This window comes from Eleginops maclovinus, chromosome 22 (genome assembly GCF_036324505.1).
Source record: "Eleginops maclovinus isolate JMC-PN-2008 ecotype Puerto Natales chromosome 22, JC_Emac_rtc_rv5, whole genome shotgun sequence".
NCBI lineage: Eukaryota > Metazoa > Chordata > Actinopteri > Perciformes > Eleginopidae > Eleginops > Eleginops maclovinus.
The window spans coordinates 13,618,166-13,641,467 of record NC_086370.1 but is presented as its reverse complement, the minus strand read 5'-3'; the positions used below and the strand labels follow the sequence as shown (position 1 = coordinate 13,641,467).

The 23,302-nt window shown below is 42.1% G+C and overlaps 1 protein-coding gene across 4 annotated transcripts; it reads right to left on the bottom strand.

The window, feature by feature from the left end:
* Positions 1-222: 222 nt before the first annotated feature.
* ldb1a (LIM domain binding 1a) lies at positions 223-23,208 on the bottom strand. 4 transcript variants are annotated; one of them, XM_063875629.1, is made up of 14 exons: positions 23,045-23,206; positions 20,770-20,915; positions 20,443-20,519; positions 17,551-17,651; positions 7,337-7,439; positions 6,951-6,995; positions 6,667-6,742; positions 5,716-5,818; positions 5,246-5,418; positions 5,038-5,160; positions 4,867-4,944; positions 4,635-4,758; positions 4,324-4,472; positions 223-2,543 (listed from the first exon to the last, which is right to left on the bottom strand). In XM_063875629.1, the coding sequence occupies exons 4-14, from the start codon at positions 17,576-17,578 to the stop codon at positions 2,490-2,492; spliced, it is 1,056 nt and encodes a 351-aa protein (XP_063731699.1). In that variant the 5' UTR covers positions 17,579-17,651; positions 20,443-20,519; positions 20,770-20,915; positions 23,045-23,206; the 3' UTR covers positions 223-2,489. The 4 variants fall into 4 exon arrangements, with proteins under 4 accessions (XP_063731699.1, XP_063731700.1, XP_063731697.1 ...); XM_063875630.1 differs by having other exon boundaries at positions 4,330-4,472; positions 23,045-23,204; XM_063875627.1 differs by lacking the exon at positions 223-2,543 and adding an exon at positions 2,568-3,419 and having other exon boundaries at positions 23,045-23,208.
* Between the last annotated feature and the right edge of the window lie 94 nt (positions 23,209-23,302).

Genomic DNA, 23,302 nt, shown 5'->3' with positions numbered 1-23,302 from the left:
GGAATAGAGCCTGAGTTGTATCAAATTTCCTTAGGTCAAAAATAACAATGTCTACGTGAGTAACTGTTTCAGGAGAAAATTCCAGTAATCTATTGTATTTCTTAAGGTTTGTTTCAGTGGGATTATCCTTTTCACATAACAGAATGTTTCAAATTACAGTAACAGATGTGTAAATATGTAATATGAGAAGATTCACAACCTTGGAGTGTAATAACACAAGACTTTTTCAGTGAAAATTCATCTTTATTGATACCATACATGAATTATCAATGACAGAAACCTGGCAAAAAATATAGATATAAAATCACCCCTATGGTGAGGTGCTACAGGAGCCAGCTATTGGTGAGTTGCCATATCAGCTCCGTCCCAAATATCACAAACCCTTATTCTCTGAATGATGTCAACTTAGGAAACAAAGGCTGTAAAAAGTTCCACCTAGATCTATTCTGTGTTGGTCTGCTGAAGATACACCATAAAGGTAAACAAGGGGCGTTAGAGACAATGAGTAAGGTCTTAATCACAACAAACTGCAGCTCAGTGAGGATTTACAGCATTTGTGCCAGAAATAATGATGGAGCACTTTCTGACAGGCCGCTCACTCTGCCATTCTTGCTTAGGGAGACCCCTGCTGGGTGAGTCTGGAAACTTCTACCGTCATCTGGGTGATGCTGAAGCCCCTATTTTACATCATATTTTGGTAAACAGGAAACTCTGACACAGCAGATTGAGGTCGAGCCGAGTGAGGTCAGCACATTTCCATGAAGTAAAATTGACTTTGCATTTTTCATGTACGAGTTCTTTGAAATGTATCTGGAAACATCCAACAAATTAATTACAAACAAAACCACATCATTGAAGGTTAAAGGAGTTTTGATCAAATTTCCCCTAAATGTTGCACCATTGTGGAATATTTTCATCTGAAGAGCTTTGGGTATTTTGGAGAATGACACACCATAAAAAAAGAGTAACTTCAGGGAAAACAGGATGACTTAGAGGTTAGGATTTTCTCTAAATGTGGTTATTTATTGGTTTTCAGTGCATCCAATACATTTTCAGATAGACCAGAGCAGAAATTGGCCATTAAATATCTCTTCAATGTGAACATACGGAACCACTGGGATAAACTGGGCAGAACTGGGAGCCGCATATATATTTTAAAAAAAGGAATGGAATGACCTGTATTAGCATTTACTGACTCCGCAGCCATACAGACTCCTCCATATATCATCATGGGTATAGTACAGGTGGGTTGGACCTAAACAGAACGTCAGTACATAGAAAAATAAATACAGTTTCCTAAAATGAGGGCAAAATTCTTTTATCAGTGATTGTACCATTAAAAATCACACTTAAAAAAAACTTTTAAGAGGGTATTCATCTCTTTACATTAGATTGAGTTGCTCATAATTCTAGGGAGGAATACGCAGAATAACTTTTACAGAAATGACTAGCTAAAAATATACAAGCACAGACACAAACATGAGGGGTAAAGCCAACAAAATGATTCGTCATAAAACAAAACAGTACAGTGTAATCAATATCTAAAGAATCTTTACATGTAGCTCCTTGGTGTGCAGCTTTCTTAGTTGTAATCAAAAACATTTCTGGGAAACTTAAGTTAATACAAAAGTCTTTTTTTTCCTTTTTTTTTTACAATCTTGTCAAAATTTGTTTTTTAAAATATTTTTGAGTAGCAAATTTGAGAAGTTTCCTGTTACTGTGTTCTGAAGAGAGGACCTCCAGATTTCAAGACGAAGCAAACAGTTGTGCAATGACGTGTCAACAGATGCAAACCACGGGCTCAACGGACATTTTGTGGGGAAAGTGTCTTCCAGTGTGTTGCTTTGGACTCACATCAGACAGGATGTGGCACTATCAAACACTGGCTTCGCCCCGACCTGTTTTTTAGCACGGAAGCCGAAGGACCTGATGACAGTTGTGATGGCCGACACAGATGGGCGACATTATATTAAGCACAGACCTACATGGAAGTTATTACCATTACAATAAGAATGATCTAACAGCAATACGTTTACATTGATATACTGCAGGTTTCAGATGTTGTACAGTTCTTACATTAGCAATAATAGAAAAGGAAAGAAAAGACACGGTCAATTCATAAGAAAAATAGACTGGAGTCAATAGTGGAAAACAGTGCAAAGAATATTCTAGGATGTTTTTGTTTGCTTGCTTGTCTGTTTATTTTTTAGAAATTGTTTACAAAAATAAAAACAATTCAAAACAAGTTGAAAACATAGAAAAAGAAAAACACACTTCTGTAGCATCTGGTGCTCTGGTCCAGACATGCTGCGTACCACCTCTCTCCAGTACCTCAATGTTTTATGCTGCAGGTGTAGGTGAGTGTGTGTGCATGTGTATGTTGGTGTATGCACAGGTCTGGATGTGTGGATGTGTGTGTGTGTGTATGTGTATGTGTGTGTGTGTGTGTGTGTGTGTGTGTGTGTGTTTATGATTTAGCGTAGTGGTTCTCAACTCCGGTCCTCAAGCTCCGGCACTGTACAGGTTTTTGTTCCAACCAGGTCCTACAAAAACAAATAATTGAGTTTTTAAAAACCGAAGTTGAATTTTGATGCTAAGAGTGCACAGTTTTCTGCAGCCTGCAACAAAAATAAGTTAAATTAAAGCTAAGCATTTCTTCCCTGTGACATGAGCACAACAGAAACAACGGGGTGCGTCGTCAAGGAGAACGCACGCCTGAGAGACCCGAGGTTGGAACAAGAACCCACTGACACGGTCGCCAGGGCGAGCACTCGAACAACAGGACACGCCAACTTTGGCTCAAACACTGTGGTGAGCGATGAGGGGGGGTAAAGACACATGCGCACACGCCGCCGCCACCCCCGCCAGTCTCACCACACCTCTGAGAGGACTGAGTGGAGCCGAGCAGACGAGGGCCAAGGCTGAGCACCACTGAGCCTGTGCAGCTATGTGAGGGAGCGCGTGGGCTTCTGCTGACCCTGTCCTTCATGTGACAGTAAGAGCTATTGTCCATTTCCCTAATCAATCTCTGTTTGTTTTCAAAAGAACATGATGGAACAAAAACAAACAAAACAATATTGAACACAAGTGCTCGAGGCTTCCCTCCCTGACTGCTGTCACTAGTGTGTTGGCTCAGATGGATCCCAGTAGGATTTAAGCATTGAAAAAAAGGGTCTGACTGGGACCTCGGCGCTCTACTGGGACGACTGGGAGTTGTCGTTCTTGCTCTCCTGACTGGAGGGGGCCTTGTTGTTCCAGGGTGAGTGTGCCCCCAGTGCAGGAGAGCTGTTGAAACTGTCCTCATCCTCCAGGCCATTCGCCCCATCGAACTGCGAGTTCTCCAGGCGCGTGATCAGACGCTCGTCCTCGTCACCAAACTCCCCTCCCATCAGAGTGGGCTCTCCCACCATCATCACGTCCTAAAGGGGACAGCAAGGGCCGGTACATATTATCCCCATGATACAGGGGGCTGCGCGGAATGACTGGCTGCACGGACGAGTTGTCTAACTTTGTGTGATTTGATCGTTTTCATTAATAAAAAGTATTTATACTTTAAGGGACCAAGGGAGTAAACCTGGGATAATAGTGTCCTCTCCTTCCTACCAAACACAACAGGACAAAGTGTTGTCCGGGCATCTACCCTGACGGTTCAGAAGTCCATGTGGCCCTGACTCCCTATCCTTGTTCCAAGAACCAGAGTCAAGGGGCCCTCCCTACTGGTCAGCAGTGGGCATCCCTGATCCTCGAGTGCAGCATCAGGGGGGTTTCATTCCACCTCGGGTCTCGTTGGCTCATTCAAGCAACCAAGTAGGCAAAGACAGCAGTGCTGAGTGAATCATGTGCTCTGATAGGCTGAGCGGTAACTCTAACACCAGGCAGACACAGCGGAGAGAACTGTCCCACTGGAAATCAGAGCAAGGCAACACTACCACATGGCACCAAATATTTTAAGCATTACTTAGTAAAGGGGGTACCTCAACTACATAAACCCATAAACCTGTGGCCCAAGAGGACCAGGGACTGCCCATCATTGGTTCACATTAGGGGGTCTACTGACTAAATCTACACATCCTCAGAATTAGAGAAAGCAACCCTTTTACCTCTACCAGACCTTAATCCCGACCCCCAAGTCCCATCTCTATCCTGCTGCTACACCTAATTCCTAACACACCAAAACCCTAGCTACCATCCCCCGACACCCAAAAATGATGTAACCTCCTAGCCTTTCTTTCCAAACCCATCCACCCTCGGACATATACTCCAGTGCCTTGCTCAGTTGATTTTAAGAGGCACAGAAAGAGGTCAAGTAGATGTAATGCTTACAGGTACCTGGCTGGAGAGTGAAAAGCTGTTGGCTGGACTCTTCTTTTTGCTGTTGCTGTTGTTATTGTTGCCTCCGCCGGTGCTCACGGTGCTTCCTCCGGACACCTTCCTTTTCCGCCTCTTGTTTGGAGCTTGTCTGGCGGGCTCAGCTACAAATAGAAAAAGGAGATGATGTGATTTATTTATAAAAGCCTCTGTTGATATGTTGCAGATAATGAACAGGAACGCAATTTCTATTTGTGAGAACTCCACCGTTTAATAAACGAAGGTGCAATAATTGACACTGACAATCTGACAGCTGTGTGCGTTACCTGGAGGTGCAACCATTCTTTGCCACTTTTGGAAGAGGCAGGTCTTCAGGCAGTCTCTGGGGCTCAAGCTATACGTCTTATGCCTTGACATCAACTCTTGCATGGGCTCCAATATCACACATAGCTTTATCAAGAAAGAAAGAAACCAAACAGAATCCAGTGAGCGTTAACAGGTCGTTGTATGTGAAGCTTTATTCAAACGACTTAGATTATCATAAAGTAACTTGCTTACACGGAGGTAGTTGAGCGTGGAGTTGGACAGCCCACACCTTGTGATATTTTTAGCCAGCTGATCGAGCATTTGGGGATCCTATGTGATTGGGTTAAGAGGAGAGATGAATAAGTGCATGTACAGTAAGAGCATTTCAGTGCAAGTGAGTGGTTTTTGGCGTCTGGAACTCACATGCATGGCCAAAATACTCCTCGGGAGGACCTCTCTGTGTTGTCTGATGCTGAAGTGCCACGTCTTGATCCTCATCATGTCATCGAACATGAACTCTAGGTACAGGCGGCCCTCCACACAAACCTTATCCCCAGAGGAGAGATATAATAGGTTAGAAGTCACAGCGACAGAAGTAAATAATAGTCTGTACATTTTGTATCTAGTGTACCTGTGTGAACATGGGTTTGCCGTTCTGGGTCACCATGGTGCACTGGTCACAGTCGAGAGACACAAAATTACTGTGGAAGGACTCCTTTGGGTGCTTCAAAACGTAGAACAGCTCGGTGGCTCCCCCCTCGAAAATGCTCCGGAAATATCGTGGAATCAATGTCCGGCCGATGGCTGCACACACAAATGATAACTTTGTAAACAAAATGAATACATAAAAATACAATTGAATCAAACCCGCCACACTGGGGGATACAGTACAACCAAATCAGACAGACACAAAAATATCAAATGAATAAAGAGCAGAAAGAATATACGTTATGATACAAACAACAATAAGATAAATAAAACACTAAGGATATTTTACATCATGTACAGTATATACTTTAAATGATAAAAGTCCATCACCTAACGTTTCCTTTTAAAAACCTAAAGGTAAACAAATGATTAGCTTGTATTATTTCTGCTTACTGTATCGTTTGGGTCCATCTTCCAGACAGAAAGTGATGGTGAGCATGGCGTCATCCTCGAAGAACTCCGTGGTGAACGCATCCCACCACAGATTATCACACTCCTAAAAACAGAAGTGGAACCATTACTCTATTTTTCATATAATCACAATAAAATAAAACATAGCATTCTACTCTAACCCAGAGAGAAGACACCCAAAACGCTATACTCGGCATTTGCTATATATAGATGAGGAATTTCAAATAGATTATACAAACACAAACTGTAAATAAATGAAACCCACTCAAAAAGAGGAAGCAGAAATTCCTGCTTCCTCAAATTGTAATATTTGAGTTATTACAATAACGTTTCAACTGTTCCTTTGTACTATCTGGTCACTAAACATATTGAAAGGATGCAAATGACATGCAAACAGATGTGCGTGCTTCATGATAGTCCTCCACACGGACACAGGTGAGCTTAGTAGAGAAGTGCAAAAAGAAGAAGTTTAACTTCCTAAATAATGCTTGCTGCGCTTCAGACATCATGTGTGTTCTGTTGGACAGAAAACTAAATAGTGTTTCAAATTCCTCTAGAGTGTATGCCTTTCTAGCAGTGTGCAGACTGACAGTCATAAACAGTGTGGCTCATAACAGCTACTCAGTAGCGCGCTCAGGCATATAAACAGTTGGCACTCCAATTACATTTTAGCCAGGTTGATCAGATAATCCTATTAAAGCCTGAATGTAAATTAAGTCGGAGCATTCTCAGGCTTAATTTCCCACAAAACCCCTAGCATGGTTAGCTACACACAAACAGTAGCTGGGAAGGGGGCATCTGACGACATGGCAACAGTGGGCTGCAGAATGTAGCACTACAGACAGTAATCACAAGATGCTTGAAGATGAAACACTGATTCTGTGTTTGGTTTTGGGTGTTTTTCCTCTATGTGGATGCTGAAGTGGCTCTAACCTCTGTCCAATTCTGTAGCCTTTTGTTCAGCTCATATATCCGGTAATCTGTCTGGTTCCCGTACGGTGTGGGTCTCCTGAAACAGAAAGGGGGGGGGGGGTTAATCACTCTGTCGTTTTAGCTTAGTTTTGTTGGCTTTCTAAACACATGTAGCATAAACAAATGACAAACCACAAGCAGCCAAAACACTCAATTTAATAGCAGGTCGATTTAATGTGTGTGTTATAGAGTGAACGTAGAGTAGATTATGAATGAATGTGAAAATATAAGCGAGGGGCACTCACCCCATTCCAGGCTCCATGTATGATGGGGGGTACATGGGTGTAGGCCTAGGAGGAACAGAAAACGAAAAAACTTAGAAGCAGCATGGGCGTTTTCATTTTTCACGGCTAAAAGACTTCCAATAAAAATCAGCAATACAATAGATGAAGGGAAGTCAAGAAAAAAAGGGATGAAATTCAGAATGCCTCTGTATCACAGCTCTGTATCAAAGCTGGGGTGATCAAAACGGTGCAATGTGAATTTGGACAACATTTTAAAAACATATACACAACACACACATTCTTGTCAACAAATGACATTAACACATTACAAGCCGTAGAAAGGACGACATCACAATTAATACCCTGCTTTAACCCATATTGCATCTGACAGTATAACCCAGACCTACCCCACATCTCTGTCCAGCATAGCGCCTGGGTGGAAGGGGGGAAAGCTGCCGCCGTTGGGGGGCTCCTTAGGAGAGTACAGCTTGAATGACTTTGACGAACAGCCTGCAGAAAAGCACGCAGCAGAGGAGGAGGGGGGAGAGAACAGAGATTTAGAGGAGATTTAGATTACTTTAGACTTAGCTCATTCAAATCACAGCATCATCTAAGTAATCTAATGCTGGATGATTTTGTTGAGATTTACTCAAATAAAAAGCAAGCTGCCAAAACAATTTCCTGCCGCTTTCATTATCTAATGCATCTTCAATTTAGTAAATGGACAAGAAAACAAATCATCACAGGGAGACGGGGGGGGGGGGGGAAAAACAGCAACATGTATTAGCCGGACTGAGAAAACAATCAGTGAAATGGGAGACACATCAGAGGATGAGCCCGGCATGTTCTCCATGCTCATTATAGGGAACCCTCCTCTGTGAATTCAGCCCCATGTAATCGAACCATGCGCCTCTTTTGTGTGCGTCTCCCCCTCTAGTTGCCTTATTTACCCATCCCCCCACTCATATCCCAGCAGTTGTTAACCCTTGTCTGTCCAGATAAGGCATTCATGCTCAGACAATCAGCGCTATGAGAAAAACATCCATTCTAAACCTCTTTTCTCAAGGAGACCTCACACAGACAGTGGCTGCGTGTAATTAGGTCCGACTGAAGATTTGGGATGCTCCAGCTGAGCATTGCGGACTGGTATGTTGAGAAAAATAACCTCTTGAAATTGGACAGGTCCATCACAACTACCTGGCTTCACTACTTGTTAGCACAGATACAGAAAAAATTAAAGGGAATTAGAGGAAATGAATATGTGGTGATGATGCATTCAAAAGGAGGTAAACGGATATAGGAAATGTTGATTATTAATGGGCTGCATGTAAATCCAGTAATACCAATCCCAGCTGAAGGCAGCATGATGTTTATTTGCTACTTTAAAAATTGACGCACAATACTCTAAAATAAAGTGTACCAAATTAAAACCAGCAGGGGGGCACTCATTGTAGGCTGCTCTTTTGCAGGATCACAAATAATGATGTTTTTGAAAGACAACTACCAACCCAGGGAGAAAGAGATGAGTTGGGGTCAAGTATGTCTGTGTGAACTCTGATCTGTCTGTCTGGTCTCTATTCCTGAAACTATAACGCCTTCATTCGCTAACCCTTTACCCCCCTGCTCCAGAAAAAGTCACAGCAGGTCAACTTCTCCTCCCATTGCTATGTGGGTGAACCTGCTCAGAAGAACCTAACAATGCATAACCTCTGACATTCATGGAAACCATCCCAACACCAACAGCATTAGATGCAGACAGTTTTCAAACACTAACGCAGTCTTTGTTTTATCTAAAGCCAATGCAAAAACTCCATGGCAACAAATAAAGAGTAGGAGTCTCCAGTATAACATGTCTAGACGTTCAGAAACCGTCATTCTGCAAAATGCTGACATGTTTAATCTCACCTGGAATACCAACCAACACACACCCTAAAAAGATCTCCAGTGTCCAGCATCAAACATCTGCGGATTACAGCACTCTGACTAACAGATGCATACATAATGCAACGGGCCAGTCGTCTAAGAGAAAGAAACCATCAATAAAGCAACCTGACGTTGGGTACACATGACAAATGGAGATGAATGACTCCAGCCAGTACGCATCCTTTAGAAGTAGCTGATTAAGAATTGAGATCATGATGCATAACCCCTCTAACAAAAGGGTAACTCCAAATACTGTGACTTTGGTGCAGTTTAGTCCGCCCAAACTGTTCATTGCAAACAATAGAGCTGCATCCAGAGGCTGGCCCTCAGCCAATAAAACATCCAAAGCAAAGTATCAAGACGGCCAACACACTTGAGATGCTTATCAGTGTTTATGTTTTGCTATGTTTGTGGACCTGCACCGTCGACATTTAAAAAGGCAGTATTTACTTTGGGGAACAGGCGTAAACTGAACCACAGGGCCGCATTCATTCACCGAGGACAGATACCACTGCTAAGCTATATTAACCTAGCTAGATGCTAAACTCCCGTTATCAGCGCCGTGCAATTATAATTTCCCATGTTTCTTCACTAGCAGTCTCCGCATTTGTTGTGAACCAACAGAGCTGCCAAAGTAGTGCGGCTGTAAGTTTGAGTTACCTGCAGAGAAATGTCCACCGAAAGGCGGAGTTGCTCAACACCTCCGCTCGGTGTTTTTCTCGACAGCTAGCCTCGCTGCTAGCCGGAGCGGATGGACGGTCAAAGCTCCAGCTCCGACCGTTGGCAATGTAACGATCTGTCCTACGGTCCCAAGCAGGACGGCAAGCCACGGAGAAGTACAGCACAAATTCCAGCTACTTGCCCTGGTTCCTGTCAATTTGCACTGCCCGACTGTATGTTTTAAATGGCACTTGTTTGGGGGGACGGTGCTACCTATCTACTACTACTACAGGACCCTTTGTTCCTGCCAGCCGAGACAAGAAAAAAACAAAGGCCCCGCCTCCTTCGGGCTCCTCCGCCCATCCCATCACACAGACCCGGACAAACACAGGCCTCCCTTTCCATCCTAATTTGTCTTGTCCGGGAACAGTAGGGGCAAATAGAACCACAGTTATACAAGAGGGGTCCCGATTAAGAGGAACAATAATCAGCCAACATTTTGCCCCTTAACACACACGTATTCGGATAGACAAACTCATCTTATTCTACAGTTTATTTGTTTTCTATTCTGTATCAGCTTGTGCCAACTCAAAACTACAGTAATGTCAATATGCCTTATGTTTGTATTACTTCACAATTGTACTTAATGAAAGTATCACATTATTTTATTTATATTTATATGTGAATACGTTTATACACATTTCAGCCAAACTGCTCCAGGCTTATGGGTATTTTTGGAAATATTGGGGTCCCACTTGAACTTGGTCTGAATAGTACAAGTAGACCATCAGTTTATCTCAGTACATTTCCTAAACAATAATATTAAGGTTACAATCCCAATAGAAACAATCGGTTTCAGTGCCATGAAATTATATTTATAGTTAAGTTTTAGAAACTGCATTCAGCCACAGAGCATAGATTGTCAGGTGCATTTATAAAACTGTCGTATGGCTGGGCATTGACACCTAAATCGTTTATAATTATGTTATTGATTATTTAAAAATTGCTAGGGCTGCTGGAACTATTTGGGCAAGCACCATTCATCCAGTACTCTACAGTGCATCCCGACCGTAAATATAAAGAAAAATCAAAAAGTGTGATTCAGATTTTGTGTCTACATTGTACAGCAAATGTGAGAAAAAGACGAGCTACTTAAAATGGCTGTTTAATTCAAGCCAACTTTGTGAAGGCTTATGAAATTGACAGACTTAGCAGATGACTCAAATCCTTCAGACCACAGTCCTGAGCCTCAGATTATGTAAGGGTATAATCTGCAGCCTCACTTTTAATCAATACCCACTCTCATGTTTACAAGCAATATATTTCAAGCCCAGAAAACCTTTTGTGGTCCTAAAGTGCATTTAAAGCTCAATTTGTTTTGGCTTTCACTTGAGCTGCAGTAGGTTTGTTGAATTATGTAAGCAGGGAGAGCAGATGAGAGAAGTGCAGCAATAGATTGACAGGGGAGTGCCACACTAATAACTGCTGTGAACAGTAGTTCTACATCATTGGTAAAATTCTGGTTGGTAAACTCTATCTAGAAAAAGGAAATGTAGATAAATCTAGTGAGTTGTCTTTGTAGTTAAGACAGAAAAAAAAAAAGATGTAACAGCTAAAAAGGCAATAAAATAAAGACTATAGTCTTTTGTTGTAATATAGGCTTGGATTTTTTATCTCTTGTTGAAAACAATGATTGCCCAGTCTGCCACTGCTCAGTGTTGACGGACTAACACAAGAACAGATGTGACAGAACAGCACTCCCTCTGCTGGTAAACGCTGCAAACATACTCAGGCTTCAGAATAGAACAGTGCATAATAAATTAACTTTATCTAGCAGTTTATTCTTTACACTATTCACAAATAACCTGGAGCTTCTAATAAAACACATTATACATTTTGCATCATGTAGTTAGAACTTTATCTGCCTATTCCATAATTATAACCACCAAGAACATGCACAATAATGCTTTTATTTTAAGAGTGACAAATCTGAAGAAAGACTGCATCCTATTTCATCTGTATTTAGTAAGTAAAGGGTCACACTTAGAACACACATACACACAGAGTACCTGGTAAGAAGCACCGGCGGGTAGTGACATTAAATAGCAGTCATATGCACAAGAACTGAGTTCTATTTTAGTCCCCAGAAAACTGGTCTTGTACTACACACTATCTCCTGTATTTATAGATCCCTAGCCTCTAAGACCACTTTACCCATACTGTTTTATGCAGAGGTTTGACTGCATAGCATTAACATATAAATAACTTCAGTGTAGGTCCTGTTCCAGAACAAAATGACTAAGAATGTATCTGAAATAAGTGAGGGTACACTAGTAGATACAGTATGTTTTTGGCAATCCATGAAAAATAATATGGATTTTAAGGCTTTCACGAAAAAGTCCCTAAATGAAGAGATTATAATGGAAGACAACTAGAAAAAGGTTGAAAACAGTACTTAGTAAGTGAATAATGTGTATTGTTTATTTATTATAACGCCTGCCTCGGGGCTGTTTTAACCAGGGACACAACATCTTACTCAATCCCTGTTTGCTTGTGTAAGTAAGTAAGAAAGGTATCAATTATATTATGTATTTATTAAACAACCTATACAATTTAAAAATAAACTGACTATCGTAAAGAAAAACAGTTGGGAGCTGTGAACTAGACAGGCCATACATCAGATATACAGTGGGGCAAAAAAGTATTTAGTCAGCCACCAATTGTGCAAGTTCTCCCATTTAAAAAGATGAGAGAGGCCTGTAATTTTTATCATAGGTACACTTCAACTATGAGAGACAAAATGAGAAAAGAAATCCAGGAAATCACTTTGTAGGATTTTTAATGAATGAATTGGTAAATTCCTCGGTAAAATAAGTATTTGGTCACCTACAAACAAGCAAGATTTCTGGCTCTCACAGACCTGTAAGTTCTTCTTTAAGAGGCTCCTCTGTCCTCCACTCGTTACCTGTATTAATGGCACCTTTTTGAACTCGTTATCAGTATAAAAGACACCTGTCCACAACCTCAAACAGTCATACTCCAAACTCCACTATGGCCAAGACCAAAGAGCTGTCAAAGGAGACCAGAGACAAAATTGTAGACCTGCACCAGGCTGGGAAAACTGAATCTGCAATAGGTAAACAGCTTGGTATGAAGAAATCAACTGTGGGAGCAATTATTAGAAAATGGAAGACATACAAGACCACTGCTAATCTCCCTCGATCTGGGGCTCCACGCAAGATCTCACCCCGTGGGGTCAAAATGATCACAAGAACGGTGAGCAAAAATTCCAGAACCACACGGGGGGACCTAGTGAATGACCTGCAGAGAGCTGGGACCAAAGTAACAGAGGCTACCATCAGTAACAACTACGCCGCCAGGGACTTACATCCTGCAGTTCCAGAGGTGTCCCCCTGCTTAAGCCAGTACATGTCCAGGCCCGTCTGAAGTTTGCTAGAGGGCATTTGGATGATCCAGAACAGGATTGGGAGAATGTCATATGGTCAGAAGAAACCAAAATAGAACTTTTTGGTAAAAACTCAACTCGTCGTGTTTGGAGGAGAAAGAATGCAGAGTTGCATCCAAAGAACACCATACCTACTGTGAAGCATGGGGGTGGAAACATCATGCTTTGGGGCTGTTTTTCTGCAAAGGGACCAGGACGACTGATCCGTGTAAAGGAAAGAATAAATGGGGCCATGTATCGTGAGATTTTGAGTGAAAACCTCCTTCCATCAGCAAGGGCACTGAAGATGAAGCGTGGCTGGGTCTTTCAGCATGACAATGATCCCAAACACACCGCCAGGGCAACGAAGGAGTGGCTTCGTAAGAAGCATTTCAAGGTCCTGGAGTGGCCTAGCCAGTCTCCAGATCTCAACCCCATAGAAAATCTTTGGAGTGAGTTGAAAGTCCGTGTTGCCCAGCGACAGCCCCAAAACAGCAAATTCTTTAAAAATCCTACAATGTGATTTTCTGGATTTTTTTTTCTCATTTTGTCTCTCATAGTTGGAGTATACCTATGATAAAAAATTACAGGCCTCTCTCATCTTTTTAAATGGGAGAACTTGCACAATTGGTGGCTGACTAAATACTTTTTTGCCCCACTGTATGTTAACATGCCTTGAAAGCATATTCCAAGTCCTACATTGATGTGTGTATGCGCAAACTTTTGACAGAGAGAGTGAAGCAGTAGTGAGGAAAACTGAAGAGAGTGCTGGTGAACAGCATGTTCAGACTCCTGTCTCTGCTTTTCAAGATGAAGCAGAAACCTGTCAGGGAAACCGTTGTGACACCTGACTGGTAGTGATAGAAACACTGCAGCAGACCGCACTAACACAGACTGCACACAGAGGATGATGCTGTGGCTTGACAGGAGGAAGCCAAACAGCATGTGTTCCAGATAAAGAAGGTTGATGGATTACAAATGAGAGGGAGTGTGTGAATTTTGGTGTTATGGACACTTTGTAATGACAGAGGTCACTTGTCTGAATCCTGGCAGAATTAGCCTGTTGTTGACAGACTGGATCTGGTGCAGTGTAAACTATAGGTTTGGTCATTTATATGGCTTCTCCTGTTGTGCCAACATCCAGGGATTTAAATTATGTATCCTAAAAAAAGTGTCTTAACCAAAGTCACTTCTACAGTGTGTTATTGAAAAAGAGAATCTACCATAAAAATAGGACTTACACTTTTATTCTTAGAATACTGCAGCAAGAGACTAATCTTGGACTATGACACAGATTGTGAATAATTGAACAACTATGACACAGCACCTGAATTTACTGGAAATTGGACACTTAATCTAATTTACAACATGAAGCCATAAATACTTATTCTAATGTTACATCTCAAACCAAAATTATATAAGCGTGATGATTCAGTCACTATTTCCAAGTAAATGGACCAACTCCCCTTTCTGAGATCATTATTCAAGTCTTGGTACTTGCCTGATTTTCAGTTTAGGAAAACACTCGTCCGACAGAAATGATTATGGCAGAAATTCTTTGAAAATATGGCAACAATTGCCTTTATATTCATATACTTGTTTGCACAATTCATCTTTGACACCAACTAAAACAAGCAGGTCAAATCTGGTAGTTTCAATACTTTGTATACCTTGTCAACACTTGTATTTGCACACATTGGTGGCATAGGGATAAAGCACAAAGCTTTCAATATACTCTGCGGCTGTCCTCCTTACACCTTTTGTTTTGCAGTACACAGCTCTGTTTTAATCTGAGCAATGTTACTGTCACCTTCTAGTGTACCTCAGTATCAAACCTGCTTTCATGTTTTAAAGACTCTGCGGCTTGCACATCTCCCACAAATAAAGGTGTGCTTTGAAAGAAAAATAATTTTCTCCTTCCTCCACATTTAATCTTCTCCCCATCCTCCCCCTCCTCCCGGCTGTGGCACATGCCAGCTTTCCTCTGCCATCCTGTCGGGCCTGCAGCAGATGTGACATCACTACAGCACGTCGCCACTCTGCAAACCCCCCCCCCCCCCCTCATCTCTCTGACTCCCTAGCATCTCTGTCTCCCACGCATTCCTTCTTTCTCTCTGCCTCTGCACACAGCCATTTTGATCTAGCAAACAAGATCTGAGGGACTCACTAGGGTAGACAGAGGAGGGGACTAGGAAAAAAGAAGTGAAGAATTGAGGAAGGAAAAAAGGTTTTTTAGTGCAGTGAGATAAAGCTGTAGCAGTCATGTTATTGTGAAATGGTAATCAAAAAAGCCCTGGCCGTTTGGCTGCCATCTTGGCTCTGCTTAAAGTCACTTTTCTCCAATCAGGAGCCATGTGACTTTCTGCATGAGGTAACACCACTGTTACCGCAAAAAGCAGTGAAGGAGTGACAGAGAGAGAAAGGGGGGTACAAAGAAGAGGGGGCGAGAGTGAGATGAGGAAGGCAGAAATAGGAGGGAGGGGTAAGAGTGAGATGGGTGAGAGATGGAGAGAGTGGTGAGCAGAGGGGTGCGCGTGCTTGAGTGCATGCGAGAAGGGAAGGGGGGGAGAGGGGGGTATCTTCGGCTCACAGGCAATCTATTTTTACCATTTAGTCTGAACAAAGGATGTGATTGGCTCCACTGTGTTAGGACGGATCTCCTTCATGAAGGGAACAAAGCCTTAAAAAGGCTGATTCACAGCAAAGTCACAACAACAGCAGGATATCACAGGGTTGTCAATGAACTAGACAGACAGGAGAAGTCTGTTTTTTATTATGACTCACATTCTGCTACATGCAAATATGCTCTTTTCAGATTCCTCTGTTCTATAGTGCTCTGACATAATAACAAAGCATACAGCACCAAAAAAGAACGTGCTACAGAAACAGAGGATTTTTAGATTCCCACACAAAGGATGGGGAGGATCTTCCAGCCACAATAGTGCAGGAATGTAAACAAACCAGCGTTCAAATATAATGATTAACAGCGCGCTCAGCAAGGCAAACCGGTGATGACCAAGTTTGCCCTGTGTTGTTCTGAGAAATCCAGCAGCCTAAACTTGTCCTAGCAGGTTCCTCATGAAGGTGTGTGCGAGTGTACATGCCTGCTCACCATATGCACACTAGCCTGCATGTAAAAACCTGTGAGTTTGAATGCTGATACAGAACATGCACAAGGCAGATCTCTCTGGGTTGACCTAATTCTCTGTTCAACCTTCAAAAACATGTGGATGTCATTAAAAGTTCTGCTCTTGTGATGAGTCTGTCAATAGAGAGAGCAAAGGAAGCAGATTTCTTGGAAAACTACAGCACAGAGAGAAGAAACAAGATAGTAAAGAAAAGATCTGACAGGAGAACATCAAGGCTTCGAGGCCTCACTGATATTATTCCATCTGATAGGCGACTAACAATGAATCATAGCAGCCCCATTAAAATGATACTGACACCCTAATTCAATCTGCCCTCTCTGAGTTCCCCGTGAGCAGATGCTACGATTCAATTTCTATCTGTTCCTTGCTCCCTTGTGCTACACAGAGGCCGTCTCCTGGCACTTTGAGGCTTTCACTGTGCACAAGGCAACCGTCTCACTGTGGTAGTGTTAAAAAGAAATTGCTCCAAAGTCAAACAGGATCAAACACTTTAAGGGAGAGAGAAGATTATAAGATCTGCTTGATAAAAACTGCAACTATAGTTTGCCTTCCAAAGACTGACATGTGCAGACAGAACTACTAGATTTTCTTTCCTCCTGCTCTGACATGGTAGCATAAATGCAGAATGTGAATACTGACTACCAATTAGACACCAAAACATAGCAGTAAGACATATTTTATGTACAATTTATTTAAAGCTCAAGAATGTTGACTTCAGGAAAAGCCAATCCAAGCATAACAACAGCATTATAAATGGAAATATGCAGGAATGCTTAGTCACAATGACAAAGAGTTGCCTAACATCCAAAGAGCAGCTTAATAACTCCAAGCAAATTCAACTCTTTAGTTAATTCTTTAAGTAAGCCTCATTAATTGTTTGCACTCATCAAGAGAGACGATTAAAACCATTTTAAAGTGAACAAAGTACTTCTGCTTCATTCAGTTCTGTCCTGTGGTATAAAATCTGTTTTCTTTACAGTAAGCAGGGATTTAGACGTACTACTTTAGACGTAAAAGGCAAAAAATAATGTAGAAGAAGATCTATAGTGGCTACATAACGCTGAGGAAAGGAGTGAAAAGAGCCAGCAAGTGAAGTACTTATTGATATCTCATTGTGTCTGTAGGTGACAAAACTCAAAGAGCCATTGATCTTTTGCACAGTAAGATAGCATGACTGAAAGGGTCTGCTGAACAACTCAATCCCAAAGTGAGGTAGCCTCAGTCTATAACCTTGTTTTAGGTTAGGACATGTGTTGAGAGCGGAGCACAGTCACACGTGTGTGTGCATGCACACACACACAAACTAACACAGCCTGACGCTGGCCCTAGGCAGCTTTGCAGCACTTTTACATAAGTCATCTTTCTGACAGCTCTACTGAGCAAACAGACGGAAGACGGAAGAGGAAAGAGGGAGAAGAGAGAGAGAGAGACTGTAGGCACTCACCGGGACAAGCACAACCTCCAACAGACATCTTCTCACATGTTGGGCTCTGCTCTGAACGAAACAGCTGCACTCAGTCCACACGCCGCTCGCATGGGCTAACTCTGAGGAAAACAACACAACGACAGAGGGGTGGAGAGATTAGTGGGAGTGGTACAAAGCAGGGCATGTACACCACAACTACACTCCTCTCCCTCTGTCAGAGGCAGGAAGTTGGCAGCGGTGCTCTAGCTGCATCATTAATAGGCATATTGCAACACAAGTGGGAGGGAAAATGAGAGAGGAGGGATATAGGAAGACAGAGATTTTACATAATGTGAGACAGGAGTAAGTAATATGGAATGGAGCGAGGCACTGTTTGGGTTTCTGAAAGGCAGAATGCAAGAGGGAGGCAATTACAGCAAAGGAGAGGAAAGAGAGAAAATGCACAAGGTGTGTGTGTGGCAGTGATGCATCGTCCATTTTTGCCCGTTGCTGCTGTGGGAGATAAACATACTCAGTAGGAGCCCAGAGGCAGAGGGTCATTACTGCGAAACAAACACACATGCACACACACACACACACTCACACACTCCCCCTTGTGTATGACAGATTTCCATCTCTTTTTATGTCTCTGTCTCTCACTTCTTGCGTCTGTTTTCTGTTTCTGAGAGAAGACTGGTGTTAATCACTACAGACAGTATCGATTAAAAATGCAAAGCCCACCTGGAGCGCAGGGACACTGAGAGCCCATGGGAGGCAGGAGGAGTGTGCATGTAGGACGTTCACGAACTCGTTCACACGGAGCTGCATGTAAAAAGTCTGACTCGGCTGCAAACTGTTTGCCCAGCAGACTCTTTTATACTCGTTTCTCGCTTTTTTAATCTTCACTTCACTTGCAATGTAATCTCCTCAGCCTGTTGATATTACCTTGACCTTTCTGCAGCTTGATGTGATTTTGTTTCATTTCCTTTCCCTCCTCCACATCTCTGGTTTCCCTTTCCGTTCATCCCATAAGTTCTCTTGGCCCAAGCTTGCCTGTTCTCCGAGCCAATAATCTTATAATCTCACACTTCACTACACAAACACACAAGCACATAAGTGAATCTCATGAGCTGGATGTCTTTGTTGCTCGTGTACATGATCAGATGGATAACAGAATGACCCGTATCATTGAGTCATCCTGACTGAATCAAAAATACAAAAGGTTTAAATAAATCACAACTTCAGTCTTCACTGCAAAAACACATCAGGGCTGACAGTATAGTATAGTGTTTTTGACAAAAAGGGAACTTGTACCTCAGGGGATACTTATAAAGATTGCAGAGCAGCATTTGCCAACATGGGATATCTGATTTCTTAGGAATTATTTCCACATACTCACTAATCTGTAACACCTGAATTGCAACCACTATTGAGAGTGCATGAACATGTTTTATCAAGCTATAACGTTAACAGTTTTCTAAGAAATAATGGATAGTAGCTGCTAAATGTGATGGATGAACAGATATTAAATGGTAAAATAAAAAGGTAAAATGGATAATAAGTTCAAGTATTTAGGCAATTACCATACAGTAGATACAGTTATCTGAAAGTACTGGATAAGAGGTTTAAATTGATAAATGTTATAAATAATTGGGTTGTGTTGGTTGTATAAATGGCAAAGAAGTTCTTAAAAATTGACAATTTGTTTTAACAATATCTACTTTTATATTATTCATGTTGTTAAATGCTATCTAGTTAGGATAACTAATAATTATGGATGTTCCAAATGAGTCATCATTCATCCTTTCATCTGTTTGGGTTTTGATGAAGCCCCTGTATTGCAGAGGACACACAGATATATAAGAGTTGAAGCCCAAGGGAGTTGAACAAACCTCAGAGCTCCGTTGTCTCTCCCTCACAACCAGTATACTAACAAAAGACAAACAACTGTCTCCACTGAAACGCAAGCTGACAGACGCATTCCCCACACACCAGCGTACTGGCAGAGGCATCAGAGTTAAATGTCATACATGGTGTCAGACACTGTTCTCAGGACCGAGACACAATGAACCACCCTGCGGGCTTCCTTTTCTTTCCCCCCTACTCCATCTCTTTTCATTTTCCCTTCCCACACACTTTTTGTTTCTGTTTAAACAATGTCTGTCTCTCCGAGTTCTCTCATCTCACTCTTCTGTTCTGTCACCATTTGGTCCTTTGTGCGCCTTGTAGGTCGTGATCTGAGGCTTTGACATATACAGAGGATTCTGCTACTGTAATATGGTGAACTCTGAACAACAACAGATGTGAGAGCTAGAGAGAGACATCCCCAACACTGAATGAGACAGGAAAAAAAAGAGATAAGAGTGAGATAGAAGAAAAGGAAGGGTGTGTGTATGTGATTTGGGAAAAATGGCTTCTGTTTCCAGGAGTGATTAAGCTTTGAAGCTGAGCACTTCACCACTGACTGCACTGTCTCCCATCTCTTCCTCTCACTCTTCGTTTCTTACAGATACAGAGATTCCCGCTCTGTCAACACGTCCACACATCCCTCAAAAAGCTGCTGTGAGAATAATGAAGTTTCCCCCTCTGTTCTCTCCGGTGTGGGAACCCTCAGCAGTTCAGTCACACTGCGTGACAGACAGCACACACACTGTCTTGCTTACTGAGGTAAAACACTTAGTATGTTTCCCTCTGACAGCAGACAAACACATCCACATGCACCCCTTTGTTTTCTAAATTTCCACCAAATTGTTTAAAAAAGCTCCAGGTGGCATATTTGTTATCTCAGGTGAGTTCATGCCATTAATGCTTACCTCTCTTTTGTCTTGCAGCTGTTCTGCGACCCCCACCCTTCCTTTCCTCTCCTTGTCTTTTATGCACAGTGTTTTTCACTGGCAAACACTCTCAAACATCCTCCATCTCAATGCTTACCTTTGTCTCCCTCCTTCTTCTGCGCCCACGCTCGCTCCGAAAAGTCCGCCTGGGTCAGCCACGCAGAAGTAACCAAGCTGCGCCAGAGAGTGAGAGGGAGAGAGACTGTGATGAGCAGATGCAGATAGGAGACACAAATGAAGGGAGGGGGTCTAGCAGTGTGCAAATTGGATACTGGGAAGGAAGGAATGAAGGAGGGAAGGAAGGAAGGAAGGAAAGAGAAGGAGGGGGAAAGAGGGGGGGCTGCTCTGGTATTAATATGACGCAGAGGCAGGAGCCAGAGCCACTTTTCCTCTCTCCTCTCCAGCCCCATCCCTCCATACCCACCGTGAGAGAGGAGAGAGGGCACTGTATCCATGGCAACGGCAGAGCAGCAGTAGGTAGCAGTCGAGGAGTGTGTTGGGGCACAGTGGTGATCTGCTCTTTCTCCGTCTCACTCGCACACAGGCGAGCTTGTAAGTCGCTCAGCTTCCCTACAGAAGTACAGTACAGCCTCTGGTTCAGTGGGGAAAAGCTGTAAAGGGAATGAGCACTGGATTCATTAGGACAGGACTGGTAATGAAAAGCAGACTGGTTGGGCCAGTTGTGTCTCAGACATGTGGGGACCAGGCACCAAGGAAGCACAAGTTAATCCTACTGTAACCGCCAGCATCACGTAATGGATTTAGTTACTTTTGTGTTAAATAACGTTCTAATCATGCAGATTATTCTCCCCGCATGAAGCACATAAGGGAGATAATGTTAAACATTGCAAACACCATGATCTGAGACAGAATAAAGACAGTCATTTAAAACTAGAACAAAACTAAAAAACTGTCTCTGTGTGAAGCCAAAGCTGAAACAAGATTGTGAAAGAAAACAATGCAAATGCAAATATGTCTTGGTGAGGCAATCAGTGAATTTTGACTAAAGAAAACAACTATGCAAAACTTTCTTCTTGGGTTTCTAGTTCTACCTAAAACACTGGTACAGCCATCTAACATAACCTTTGGTCAAGAGCCATGTCGTTGTTCCCCCTGTACATCTAAATGTATCAGGAGCAAGTTGGGTATCATTGTCTTGCTGGACAAATTTGTGTAGAACATGTGGACAGGAGGAGCTGGGGACTCATTTTCAAACCTTTAAACTGCTTTTAAGTGCAACTACTAAACTACCTGGATATATTGTTAAATAAATGCCTTGTGCCCAAACGGGTCATGTTCTTAAAACAGAACACAGCAAGGGACCATATTGATCAGTGGACTCATAATTGTTGCTAGAGGGAAAACTGGATGGATGCCAGAGAATTTACGGCACACAGTACAGTGGGTCTGCAACCTATTGTCTGTCGATCCAGACTACAATACTTTTTCTAATTTAGCACAACATGTAAATTAGTTAACTGAATAGCTGCCATAAAGCTGTTAAAGAATGTAGAGCGATTTTAACATTTTACAAACTGCGAACATAGCATTTTTTATTCTTCGCACAGCAGACAACTAATGATATATGAAAAACAGTTTGTGTGTGTGTGTGTGTGTGTGTGTGTGTGTGTGTGTGTGTGTGTGTGTGTGTGTGTGTGTGTGTGTGTGTGTGTGTGTGTGTGTGTGTGATACTGCACGTGGTTGTGGCTGGACTCACCTCTAATCTGCCTGTGGGATACAGGGAATTGCCGATGGCTTTTCGGTGACATGCAGTAGTGATCCTAATGAGAAATACATCCTCCCCACTTTTGTATTTGACCCAATTTAATCCCCACCTCTGTTTCACAGCCTGTTCTCCTTTTTCACCCACCATACCTTTCTTTTATGTATTATACCCAGATACAAAAAGACATCCACCATGTCCTTGGCTCTAAACGGAAACTAATTTTCTTCCCACTATTTTGTTAGTCCTCAGTTATCGGTCAATGTCAAATATACAGTTGTATCTGCAGGTCTACTTACTAGATTTTTTCTCAAAGCTAAATCTAGTTTCCTAAGTTAGTGATTTTTTCTACAGACGTCCATTCACTCCCCAGTGTCACATTTATTTTCAGTGTAAAAAAAATGCTATACAATAAATATTAAAATTCAGCTTCTTTCAAACTAGATAAAAGCCTATATAGTTTACTGAACAGTGCCCACTGGTGCCAGAAACAACAAATTACCGGATAAAGGAAGTGCTAGAAAAAAGACAGAAAGTCAACTTGACCTGGCGGACCTGATACTTAGGTATTTTTAAACAAGAAAAAACAATTGGCATTTAATAGTATGAGTTGATACATGCACTTTTAACACATTCACTTTCAAATGAAAAAATCTATACTTTTAAAATAAAGATTAATTTAATTCAAAAGCACTAATTTAGGTTTGTGTTATAGGATATGAGCAGAGCACAACTTGAAACAAAGCCTTTCTTTTGAAATTACATGAAGGCCACAAGTAACAATTGTTTTCAGATTCAATGCCCATACCAGTCCAAGTGAACTTCTTCCCATGTTGTTGTTTTTTTCCAACCAACAGTCCCAAACACCCACATACTATCCATTCAGTACCATCATACACAACCGGAGATATCAGCAAATTGTCACATTTAAGAATCTGGGACCAGGAAATATTTGACATTTGGATTCAACACCTACCTGCATGTATTTGCTGGATAGATTGTATTGCGGTTCCTGCTGCTGCACTTCAAACTTTACATTAACACACTTCTGTGTTTTTAAACAGCTCTTTAGTGCAGTTATCAAACTTATTGCCTAGTGTGCATGTCCTCTTCTTTTCTTTTCTCTTCACCGCTAGCCATCACAAGGAAATAAACAACCAAAGAACTACAAAGAAACGTAGTCACGTAAACCAACCCACTGACCCCCAACGTCACTTTGCGCCCTTTTGCCGGG